This window comes from Nelusetta ayraudi, unplaced genomic scaffold, assembly GCF_046127955.1.
Source record: "Nelusetta ayraudi isolate G7.1 ecotype Tasmania unplaced genomic scaffold, CSIRO-AGI_Nayr_v1 ptg000037l, whole genome shotgun sequence".
Lineage (NCBI taxonomy): Eukaryota > Metazoa > Chordata > Actinopteri > Tetraodontiformes > Monacanthidae > Nelusetta > Nelusetta ayraudi.
Genome location: NW_027466087.1, coordinates 1,435,001 through 1,447,489, shown reverse-complemented (window position 1 = coordinate 1,447,489; position 12,489 = coordinate 1,435,001). Strand labels below are relative to the sequence as shown.

General features: G+C 45.4%; 3 protein-coding genes across 9 annotated transcripts in view; 1 reads left to right on the top strand and 2 right to left on the bottom strand.

Annotated features, from left to right (window-relative positions):
- LOC142892570 (ribonuclease inhibitor-like) overlaps positions 1-12,489 on the top strand; it is a 244,527-nt gene that overhangs the window by 29,538 nt on the left and 202,500 nt on the right. The gene's annotated exons all lie outside the window — the stretch shown is intronic.
- LOC142892561 (NLR family CARD domain-containing protein 3-like) overlaps positions 1-12,489 on the bottom strand; it is an 81,877-nt gene that overhangs the window by 13,037 nt on the left and 56,351 nt on the right. The gene's annotated exons all lie outside the window — the stretch shown is intronic.
- On the bottom strand, positions 9,768-12,229 carry LOC142892564 (tripartite motif-containing protein 16-like). Its single transcript, XM_076032776.1, has one exon. It carries the CDS (start codon positions 11,995-11,997, stop codon positions 10,330-10,332), a length of 1,668 nt encoding a protein of 555 aa, XP_075888891.1. The 5' UTR covers positions 11,998-12,229; the 3' UTR covers positions 9,768-10,329.

Below are 12,489 nucleotides of genomic sequence, written 5' to 3'. Positions count from 1 at the left end.
TGCCTATGGACAAACATGCAAGAAATGTGAAAAGAAAAATCATTTTGCAAAGATGTGCCGGGCAAGCAGCCAGAAGAAATCATAAAAGGTGCGTGCTGTGGAATGTAATCATGAATATACTGACAATGATGAAGAAATTTTCATTGGGACAGTAAAGATGAAAGATATTGCAGCTGTCAAAAAAGGCAAAGAGTGACAATGACAGATGGACTGAAGAGCTGATAAATGAAAAGAAACTTCGGATTGACACCGGCGCTGACTGCAATGTTATATCAGTCAAGACATTTCAGGCTTTGAAGCTTGACAATGAGCTTCATGCATCTCGCTGCAGATTAGTGGCGTACTCAGGCCACAAGATGGAGCCACTATGCAAAACATCACTCACATGCCAGTACAAGGAGCCACCCAGGAGGTTCCCAGTTGCTCTCCGAGACAGAGTGATTGATCAGCTTCATAAGATGGAGCGATCAAGGGTCATAGCAAAACAGTTGGAACCAACTCAATGGGTAAATAGCATGGTAACTGTTGTCACTCCACAGAAGATCAGAATTTGTATGGATGCAAAGGATCTGAATACAGCAATAAGAAGAGAACATTATCCACTTCTCACTGTGGAGGAGGTGGTATCATGCATGTCTAACACAAATTATTTCTCTGTGCTGGACGTGAATCAAGGGTTTTATCAAATAAAACTAGATGAAGAGAGCTCCAAGCTCTGCACTTTCAACACGCCCATTGGAGGGTACCGCTTCAAATGCCCTCCCTTTGGGATTTCATCTGCCAGCAAAGTGTTTCAAAGAGCGGTAGCCCAGATGATCGAGGGGTCGAATGGGGTGGTCAACATCATTGGTGATCTGCTTGTGTTTGGGGTGACTCTGGGGTGAGTCTACTAAAAAGAGCAAATGAAAATGGCCTAAGGGCGTTTACCCACAGGCGCCCTAGGTAACATCTCGGTACGGTACGGGTCGGTATTCAGGCATTTCCACGAGCCCCAGCACGGTCCCAGGGGTTACGATTTTGGTACCTGCCTCCTTGGGGTTCGAAGCGAGCAGAGCTGAGACCGTATGGGTGACGTAGCAACGTGCAGGGCACTGATTTGGTAAAAGTTTTGACGAAAGCCAAAGGCAGTCTTTCACGAAAGACCAAAACCGCCATTTTTTAAATGCCCCGCGTGTGGATTTTTACAGTTTCACGTATTAAAAACTGAAAAGATTATGAAACTGTACCATGGGTGAACGTAGAACTACAGACGTTTCTGTTCTCCGTGGCCGAAGAAAAAGCTCAAACAGAGAGCTGGACGGACGGAGCGACACGCAATGAAAAGCCTTCCTGGTTTCGCAGCCGGTGGCCGTCGCCGTACAGCGAAACAGTGTCCGGAGAAATAAAAAGAAATAAAAATGCCAAGCGACAACCGAAGCACCAAGACTACAACGGTCGGAGTGGAACGAATAGAGAAGATGTTGGAGGTTTGTTCAGCCTAATTCGGATGCGATGGAACACCGACGCGGTGGCCAACGGGAGTGAGACGGGCTCGACTCGGCCGGTGGACGACGAGAGAATAATCAGCCACGACACTATATAAAAAACATGCTTGAGGACTGTAAATGTGTTTTACAACATCAAGCAACTTTAGTTTCAAGGCTATTTGCAAAGTAGAGCCGTTGAATCGTGTCGATAAACCGCTAGCCACCACCGCTAACTCCGTGCTCTGCTTGTGTTGTGTTCGCTAGCAGCGAAACTTAAGAGGCGGCGATTTTGGCTCGCAAGTTTCGTAAGTTTCACTCCTTATAGCGATTTTTTAAACGCTGCTATTTTGTTAACACCGGTCGAATATAGCTGTTGCTGTTTTGTGCTTTGTGTGGACTTAAGTGCGGATATTCTTGTCTGACTGTGAGACTAAGGTGATCATTTCAGCGTCTACATTTTCTCTTCCAGGACAGTGTTTTGATACAAGTCAACAATATTAAACAAAATCATTCTAAGCCCTATGAAAATGTCTCGCACAAAACAAAACAAAACCACGGTTAATACAAAAAGTGAATCCTATGGTTTCCGGGACACGGGAGGCACAAAAAAAAACTTTGGTTCGCCTTGCAACCGTGACTCCGCCCACGCTCAGGTACTGGTCAGGCTGTCCCGTACCGTGAAGGGCTGGCACTAGACGCACAGGGCTAGTGGGTAAACGCCCTAAGATTCTATAAAGCCAAAATGTAAGTAACGACAGAGGTCAAATACATTGGCCATGCACTCCATGCGGATGGTCTGCGTACTGATTGTGAGTAAATTCAAGCCATTATACAGATGCCAACACCAGATGACAAACAAGCTTTAATGCGCTTTATGGGTATGGTACAATATCTAGCTCAATTTATTCCAAATCTGTCGGAGATCTCTGCTCCACTAAGGAAGTTGCTGCAGGGAGATACAGAATGGCACTGGGAGGAGTCACAGCAGAGAAGCTATGGCTGTGTCTCAATTCAGGGTCTGCATCCTTCGGAGAATGCATTTGAAAGGAAGTTGCGTCATCGCAATGCGCGAAGGCTTGTCCCAATTCCCAAAAGTCCGAAGGACGTTCCAAATGTGTACTCGGAATGTGCCCTACTTTTAGCCGATTCCAAGGACACACCGCTACTATCATTCGCATCCTTCGGTATCCCAGGATGCTTTGCGTGTTGCTGCAAAGCATCGTGGGATCCTGGAAAGTCAGCTGAAATTAGCAGCATGTACTGGCAAAGACACAACGTATAAATTAAAGTATTAAATTTCACATAAAATATTCAGTTTTTTAACGTAGGGTTTTTACTTATTGGAACATCCAACTGTTCAAATAGCGAACCAATGGTTAGCGTGATGCTATAAAAACGTCGATTCCGGGGTTGGCCAGCAGGAGGGAACGGCGGTGACGCAACCAGGAAATACGCCGAAGGCAGGGAGGCAGGTTTTGGTTCGTCCTTCTCGGCCGGGTCCTGGGAGAACGCTTCCTTCAGACGGAGGCTGCTTCGTTCGAAGGATGCAGACCCTGAATTGAGACACAGCCTTTGAGTTGTTGAAAAAGCTGATCACAGAGGCTCCCACACTCAAGTATTATGATGTCAGCAAGGCTGTGTCGCTGTCTGTAGATGCCAGCTCGGAGGGCATCGAGCTATGATACGACAAGATACACCTTATTTCCATCTGTTTGCACAAGCACTGTCGAAGCTATGGCTTCTTCCCCCCCACCTCTCCCCGGTCTCCCCTCTCTCTCCACCCGTCTTTTCTTGCTCGCACTGCCAGATGCTTAGTTTTACCTCGCCCTCAATGACTGAGTCAGGGATCTGTATAAAGCGTAGTACTATGTTAGCGCTTGAGGCCAGACTGAGCCAGCGTGAGGAACGGCTTTGCTCCTTTGAGCGTAGTAGTCCCGTAGCTAGTAGGGTTATCTTAGCTGGAGCGGAGCGTTCAAGTTCTAGAGTAGCGTCGGAGGGTCCTGTTCCCTCTAGCTCCCCGCCCTCAGTGGCTCCCGAGCAGCCAAGGAAAGGGCGGCTGGGTGACTATCAGGAGGAAGCATAGCTCCAGAAAGTCGGACACCGCCGCTACTCTCAGCACCAGGCTTTACTCCATCCATGTCTCTAACAAGTTTGCCCCGCTCAGCAGTACGCCGGCTGAGATAGATACTCTGGTAATTGGCTCATATACAGTATAGTGAGGCATGTTTAACCTAGGACAGCCATCGTCCACAGTGAAGTGCATCCCCTGGGCCAGGACAGGCGATATTGAAGGGCATTTAAAGTTAATGGCCAAAGATAAACGGAGATTTAGGCATATTATAATCCACTGTGGTTTCAATGATACGCGCCTGAAATCATCTGAGGTCACTAAGTTGAATATAGCATCGGTGTGCGCATTTGCTCGGACCATGTCAGACGAAGTAGTTTTCTCTGGCCCCTTCCCAAACATTAGCAGTGATGAGATGTTTAGCCGCATGTCATCTTTTCACTGCTGGCTGTCAGGGTGGCATCCCAATAACTCTGTGGGCTTTGTAGATGATTGGAAGCCTTTCTGAGGCAGGGTGGTCTCTGTGTGTCTCTGGCAGGTGATGACCACGATGCCGGGAGCTGGAGAGTGCAGTCCTGGGAGTCTTGGCACCACCACTTCAACTTTGCCACCAGGATCAGGACGAGGACCGGATTTAACGACGGATCATAGGCCATTATGGACTCTTGGCCTCCCAAACTTCAACAAACGCATTCTCTACATGGATAGCAAACACAGACCAACATATTCTACATGGACAGCAAACACAGACCAACATATTCTACGTGGACAGCAAACACAGACCAACATATTCTATGTGGACAGCAAACACAGACCAACATATTCTACGTGGACGGCAAACACAGACCAACATATTCTACGTGGACAGCAAACAGAGACTAACACACCCTACATGGACGGCGGCTGTACCACCCCACCACTCAACATTTGGGCCTATCTAGATTCTATAATGTTTTGATGTATATGTTAGAAAAACATCCACTTATATACACATTTGAATTATTTATTCTTATATATCTGCATCTACTGTTTATTGTGAGAGATTTAACCCTGCAACTCACTCTGGCCTGTCTGCCACTCTGGCTACTTCTATCTCTCTCTCTGTCTCTCTCTCTATTTCCTTCTCACCCCAGCTGGTCATAGGCAGATGACGGCCCTCTGGAGTCTGGATCTGCTCTAGGTTTCTTCCCACAGGGGAGTTTTTCCTGGCCACTGTCGCACTTTGCTTGCTCTCTGGGCCCAGATGGTTCCATTGTCTCTGATTGTACAAAGCGCTTTGAGACGTTTCTAAATGCGATTTAGTACTGTACAAATAAAAGTTGATTGATCGGTTGATTGATTGATGGCTCAACACCAGCCTCTCAAGGGACTTCATGACCACAGATGTCAGGGCGACGGGTCTGTAGTCATTTAATCCTTTGATGGCGCTCGTCTCAGCTCCAGGGAACGGTTGAAGATCCATGTAAAGGTGGGAGCCAGTTGTTCAGCGCAGGCCTTCGGCAGGAGGGGGACACACCGTCTGGTCCTGGTGCCTTCCTAACCTAAGCAACATGGTTATTTCGAAGAATATACTGTCATAGTTTGTATGTTTATTTAGTGAATTATTGATTTTCTTCTAGTTAGAAATGTTACGTCCTGGACTTACTAGGGGTAACCAGGACTAACAGAGTGAATTAAAAATGGGTGATGGAAAAAAATAGAGTGTGGTACGTATTTGCAAATAAAGTATATTTTTAATAAGGCTAAAACAACATAAGGCAATTCTGGCAAAAACCAAGAACGATTTAGATAAGTTGATGAAAGCAAAACAATCCTTTACTCACAAAGGACAGCTACGAATAAACAAAAGTCCAAAAGTCAACTAAACAACTCACCACTTGGCATTTATAAAAGAAAGCTAAATGCTAAACACAAAACAGAGAACACTTGGGAAAAACACTGTTGGTAGTGATGGTCCGCTGACACCCGAGGCTCCGACACATGCGCTGTAGCTCATGAAGCAAACGTATCGAAACACTGTGCCGAGGCACGGTTTGGTCACGTGACTAGTGACGTTCCAAGCAGTTGAGCGCTTCGGACGTCAAATGAATCACCTGATTGGTTCGGTTTGTCATGTGAATCGATTGTGTTTAGGGACAGGGCATCCCTATTTAATGGCGCTAATTTTAAAAGAAATTTGCAGAGTAGGTTGGTTTTGTTGCTGTTGGTTGTTGTTAGTTTTTTGAGAGTTAGTAGTAGATAGTCGATCCATATATATTAAGTTTGATAGATAGATAGATAGAAATAGATAAGTTATAGTTGCAGATGTATATATATATATATATATATATATATATATATATATACACACACACACACACATACCATATACAGAGAGAGAGAGAGAGCAAGAGAGAGGCTATCTAGCTAGATATCTAGATATCTAGATATCTAGATGGAGCCGCAGCGGGAGCCAACTAGAAAAAGGTCCCGTGCATGGGACAACTTCCAATTGCTGGCGGATAATAAGGTAAATACAAGTGTTATTTTTATTTCACCTGTACGTGGATTCTCTTGACAAAAACAACGGCCATTATCGTAGCACACAGCAATTGTTGATATACTGCTGCCTCAATGCTTTATGTGACATTGCTCAATCAAAACTAATCCTAACTAATACCGAGGTCACAAAATGACACAATTAAACGTACTGATTAATATATTTACAGGTCCAGTGTATGCTGTGTGACACGAGGCTGTCATACAGCAACAACACCTCATCCATGCTGAGGCACTTAAGGGCCAAGCATGGAGAAGGCACTGATCCGGCACCCGAGAACGGACAGCAGCCAGCAGTTGCCATTAACCCTGGTAAGTCTATGCGTGGCAGTTGCATAGGATCACTTATGTCAGGAGCTTTTTATTCTATATCTTCTATATTATTCTATATCTGGCTGTCACCTGCCATTACATCAGTAAGAATAACCAGTTGGCTACTCTTCTTCTGGGGGCTAAGCCATTTTCAAGGACCCACACAGCAGCCCATATTGCAGCAGAAATTGCAACGCTGATGGCAGAGTGGGGCCTCAGTAGCAAAATACGATGCATTGTCACTGATTCAGCCAGCAATATCAATGCAGCAGCCAACACCCTCAACTTAAGATATTGCAAATGCATAGCACACAGTCTGAACTGATTGTAGAAAATGCAATTGAAGCTACTCCTGGCCTTGAGGAAATAAGAGCTATGAGCAGGAGCATTGTTTCATATTTCAAGCAACTGGGCCGCGGTGTGAAGAAGCTCAAATTGGAGGTGGAAACACGATGGAACAGCACCTTTGAAATGCTCCAACGCCTTCATGAGGAAAGAGATGCAGTGGCAGCAGCCCTAGCATCGCTTCATACTGATGTGACTCCTCTAACCAATCAGCAGCATGAAAACACAGGAGAATGCATCAAGGTGCAGTATGTAACGCATAACCAGAGACATAATTATAGTACAATCCAAATGGTGTAGTTGGGTTATTGCATAGATGATGCTGAAGGGTTTACTCACTTGGAACATCATGCTACACTGAAAATCAAGTTCACAACACAGTTTATGCATTCAGAAAATATGTATTTTCCTGTCATTTCAGCTGCTGGCTGCATTCCAAGCAGCGACTGAGGAGCTGTCAGAGGAAAGAAGAATCCTAAGTTCGAGAAGGTTTAATACTGAAAACAAAAGCAAGCATGTACATGGATTCCCCCGTTGTTTGGCCCGAGGAGCAGTCCCAGTTGAACCACGAAGGAAAGTCTCCAGGTGTCCTCCCAAGGGAGCACCAAGATCCTGGCACCAGACAGAGTTTATATGATGATGAACTCCTGACTGATTGGCTCTCGTTTGTTTGCAGGGAGAGGTCGTGGTTGGGACATAACCCCTCTGGTTGACTTCTTCTGGACCCTCCTTATGATTTTGGTCCAATACACGCAGTTGACGTCCTGAGAGTGTGATAGATAAAGAGAAAGAAGGAGGGAACGCCACCTGAACAGGAAAAGGTCAAAGTCCCCTTCCTACCAATATGTTTTGGAGGAAGGGCAGTGGCCTTTAGTTGACTGACCACACACTCAGCATTTAGAGAACAGTGCCCTGTTTGAGTGACCACTGTCACTGTCATCTTTAATGATCACTACCTTGACTTATGGACATTTGCCTGTATTGCCTGCAGACACCCTGTTATTAATCTGTTTGGGATGCTGTGCTGCAGGACTTAATGTTACATTAAGGTGTTTGATTAATGCATTTCTTTTATTAAAGGATTTTTCACCCCAACATAACCCTACTCAAACAGTTTAGATGAAAAAAAGGGAGTGTGATTTGGGTTTGTGGTACATTATGACAATCTTGGACTTGCAAGACTGATATATAATACGCATTCCCATCAATGCGTATTATATATGTGTTATTTAGCTCATCTATTCTACATTTTAAATAGATCACATTTAACATCTGACCCACTGAACACTTACTATTGAACATATTTTTAAACTATGGGCTATTTAGTCTCGTTTTAGGATATAATCTAATTCATTGCACAAACTGTCAGGCTAAGTATAGAGCTATAGTCTACTACAATCAGTCGTGCCAAATAAGAGACATTGTCTTTATTTTTCATTTTTATTTTATTGTGTCAGCATTGAACCATACAAACATGTAGTGTTGTCCAACAAGAATGCATGGCGAATCAAATCCCAAACAACCTATGAAACAATGAACACCTTTCCATTGCACTTCATTTTATTGACCACTAGATGACGTCCTCGAGCACTGTGTCATTGAAGCCTCGAGTAATGAACCATTTTTTGAATCAAGTGTCGAAGCTTCAACAAAGCCTCGATCGGCCATCACTACTCCTATGATTATAAAGAATACTAAATGACAGAAAGTGCTGTGAATAATCAAGTTCTCATTTTTTATTTCAGACCTTAGAGATCAAATTATATTATATTATATTATTTTTAGAAAGACGGCACATTCCAGCTCTACCTACGAATATGCTTTAAATCGCAGTCGATTCCATCTGCGACGGACGTTAAATGTTCCCCAGTTGAAATGGTGCATGCACAACGCATATTAATCTAATGTCATAAATCGGGAAATATCGAAAAAGTGTCAGTTCATAATCGCATGCGCGACTCACATCGTGAACCCGTCGGAAACCGTCTCATAAATCCACGCTTGCAGGCACTAAGATGGGGTTGCGACAGTGGTAAAGGAAGACCAAGGCTTTGAGGTTCTGATTGGTTGCTGTTTTTCTTCTTCGTCTTCTTTTTCTTCTTCGTCTTCTTCGCTTTTTGTAAATAACGTTCTCAAAGGAACGGTAGGAAAATGGTTGCGCTTGAGTGAAGTAAACCAAAAATGGGGGGATTATAAAATTACGCAAACCTCGCATATTTTGCGCGGAAATCTGAGATTTATGCGGCGAAAGAGTCTTTGGAAAAATGCGACCCCCCCCCCCGCATGATTACGCGTACTTTGACTGATTATGCCTTGAATTACGCCATCGCATAGTCGCGTTTTTCTGGAGGGACTGACTAGACCACTGAGCAGTTAGTAGCAATAGCCAATCAGATCTGGAGTCTCCGATGGCAAGGTCAGCTAGCTGGCTTTACTCTGAACTTCACACTTAAGCATCCTGTGATTAGATAAGAAGCCCTGAGAACCTCGAAGACTGAACTCAACCTGGAGATCCAATTGCCACCACAGTGAAGCCGTACTTGAAGAAGAATATAAAGATTTAGTTGCCGAACCATCTGCAATTTCAAATATGTAAACCGTGGTGCATTGAATTGGAGACAATGTTCAGTTTATTGGTGCAGTTTGGACAAGAGCTGAAGCTCATTTTGTGTTAATTTAGGGTTGATTAAATAAGACATCGCTAAAGGCCGAGGCTAGAAATGCATATAACATAATAGAATAGAATAGAATAGAATAGAATAGAATATTATATTATATATTATTTATTAATATAGCATTATATAATCACTATATTTGAATTCACATGATCATGGGTGTTATGATGCAATAAAGTAAATACAATGTGAGTCAGTAAAGTATCCGTTCTCTACTTGTTCTGTAAAATAGTGGTGTGTGTGTGCGTGTGTTTGTGCGTGCGTGTGTGTGTGTGTGGTGAGCAGCTGGTCCTGCAGCCTGACATCAGTCACGTCAGCTCATTGACTGGCACCACACTGCCAGGAAACACTCCCACTGCTGTCTGGATTGTCTTGTTGCTTTATTGCTTCAATTCAACACTTGATCATTGACTTGACATTGTTGTGCAATATAGACTGATGGCATATTTCATGACTTATTGATTGACTATTGTCACATTGAGCCAACAAGCAGAATCAAAAGACAAAATTCTGTCACAATATTTACATGCATTCATCTGATTGTTGACAAACGGATCAACAGTCAGAAGGTTGATCAGATGGATGAGTTGTTGAAAGGTCAAAGGTCAGGGTGGAAAGGTCCGGAGTGGAAACAGACCTCAGCTGTGTTTCCACAGTAATAAAGTTGTCATGTGGACTAATGACACATTATTAATCTATGGGATGAATGGGCTGCAGAGGAAGAGAAACAACGTGGCACAAACATCCAGCAGCCGTGGAGACAAACATCAGGTGGACAACAGTCACCAGGAGCACAAACAGGAAATGGCGTCCAGGCCCCGCCCCCACCCTGTGATTGACAGCCGGAGACACTGGGCACCAAACGTGAAGACAGAAGAAGAATCAAAGGTGAGAATTCAGCTCAGAGTCTCTCTGACGACTTCAGTCACACTTTCATCAACTCAGCTGAAGAACCTGGACCAACACAAAGTCCAACATGTAGCGGCTGAGTGAAGGAGGTCTGGACTCTGTGGAGGAGCTCCATGGTTCCAGAGACGCTGTAGAAGGACAGAAGGCCTGCTCTGTGGTCCAGGTACACTCCCACTCTGGAGGACCGAGGACCTGAGACATCAGTCCTGATGTTGTTGTGACGAAACACATATACACCTGGGTAACAATATAAACTCCAGGATTTGTCATTGGATCCAAATCCACTTTCCTTTGACCCTCCTGCTCTGCTGATGTTCCTGTAGGCCACTACTACACCAACCACCCACCCTCTCCACTCCACCTCCCAGTAACATCGTCCAGTCAGACCTTCTCTACTCAGGAGTTGAGGCCAGTCAGTGAATCTGTCTGGATGACCACAATAAGACTGAACTTCCTTCATGCGTGTCACTTTTCTGTTCTCCTCAGATAATAACAGATGTTTGTTCACTGTGTTTGGATCCAGAGTGATTTGAGGTGAACATCTGAGGAAGTCCTCTCTGCTCCTGGGTTCTGGTACCTTCAGTAGAACATCAACGTTGCTCACTGTCTGTGAGATGTTTGTCTGAGTCTCCATCAGAATTTTCTGTATTTCATCTCTCAGCTTGGTCACAGCTGCTGCCACGTCCTCAAAGTATCTCAGAGGACGGATCTCCAGGCTGGAGGAGTCTGGAGACGCACTGAGTGCTGGCAGTGAGGAGAACCTGTGGAGAAACTGGCTGTGGTCCAGTGTGTGTGAGATCTTCTCCAGCTCAGCAGCTCTCCTCTTCAGCTCCATCATCTCCTGCTCCAGCTTCTTCTCAAGCTCTTTGACTCCACTCACTGCTGCCCCCTGTGTGGATCTGACCTGCTGCTGCACCTCAGAGCGTCTTTTCTCCAGCAGACGGATCATCTGGGTGAGGATCTTCTCACTGTCCTTCACTGCTTTATCAGCAGAGCCGTTGATGGACTCCACCTCCTTCTGAAGCACCTTCAGGTCTTCCTCTGTGTGCTGGATCTTCTGCTGGATCTTCTGCCTGGTCTCCTCCAGCTCTCTCTGCCTCTCAGTCCTCTCTGCTGCTGCTGCCACTGTGTCGTGACCTTTATGTTCATCCACACAGCATAAACCACAGATGATCCTCTGATCAGTGCGGCAGAATATCTTCATCACCTCATCATGACGAGGGCAGATGTTCTCCTGGAGCTGCTGGCTGGGTTCCACCAGCTTGTGTCTCTGTAGGGGAGCAGCATCACGATGAGGCTGGAGGTGAGAGTCACAGTAGGAGGCCCGACAGACCAGACAGGACTTGATGGCCTTCATTTTCCTCCCAGTGCAGACATCACAGGCCACATCTCCAGCTCCAGCATAGCAGTCATCAGCAGGAGCATCTTGGAGTCCAGTCTTCTCCAGGGTCTCCACTAGAGCTGCTAACATGGTGTTCTTCTCCAGGACAGGCCTTGGTGTGAAGGTCCTCCTACACTGAGGGCAGCTGTAGGCTCTCCTCTCCTCCTCTGCATCCCAGTGGTGTTGGAGACACTTCCTGCAGTAGTTGTGTCCACAGGAAGTGGTCACTGGATCCTTGAGAAGATCCAGACAGAGGGAACAAGAGAAGGTTTGTGGGTCCAGCTGAACTGCTGCCTGAGCCATTTCACCTCTGAGAGCCACTGACTCACTGGCTGACTGACTGACTGACTGGGTTCCAACTTCCTCAGAAACGAAACCAGTTTGACTTGAGGGGGAGGAAACAACCAGTCAGGGCTTTGACTGGCTGCAGGGAGCACAGGGGGCGGGACTTCTAACCTCCTGACTCATTCCGGGAAGAGGAGTGTCAGGGTGTGTGTGTGTGTGTGTGTGTGTGTGTGTGTGGACTTTGTTTACTTGGCGCTGAAGACAGACAATGAATCAAAGTTCATAGTTCACAATCTGAGTCGTCGTTCGCAGCTGATGTCATTGCTGCTGCTGCCACACACACACACAAGCAACTTTCCCTCTCAGCTGCGCACCGACATAGACAAAGTGAAGAGGTGCCACTCCTCTCTATTTTCACTGGCTAACAGCAGCACACTGGCTTAGCTTGTCTATTCAGAGAGGAGCTATCACTCTGGCTTATTTTTTTATTTTTTATTTATTTATTTTTTT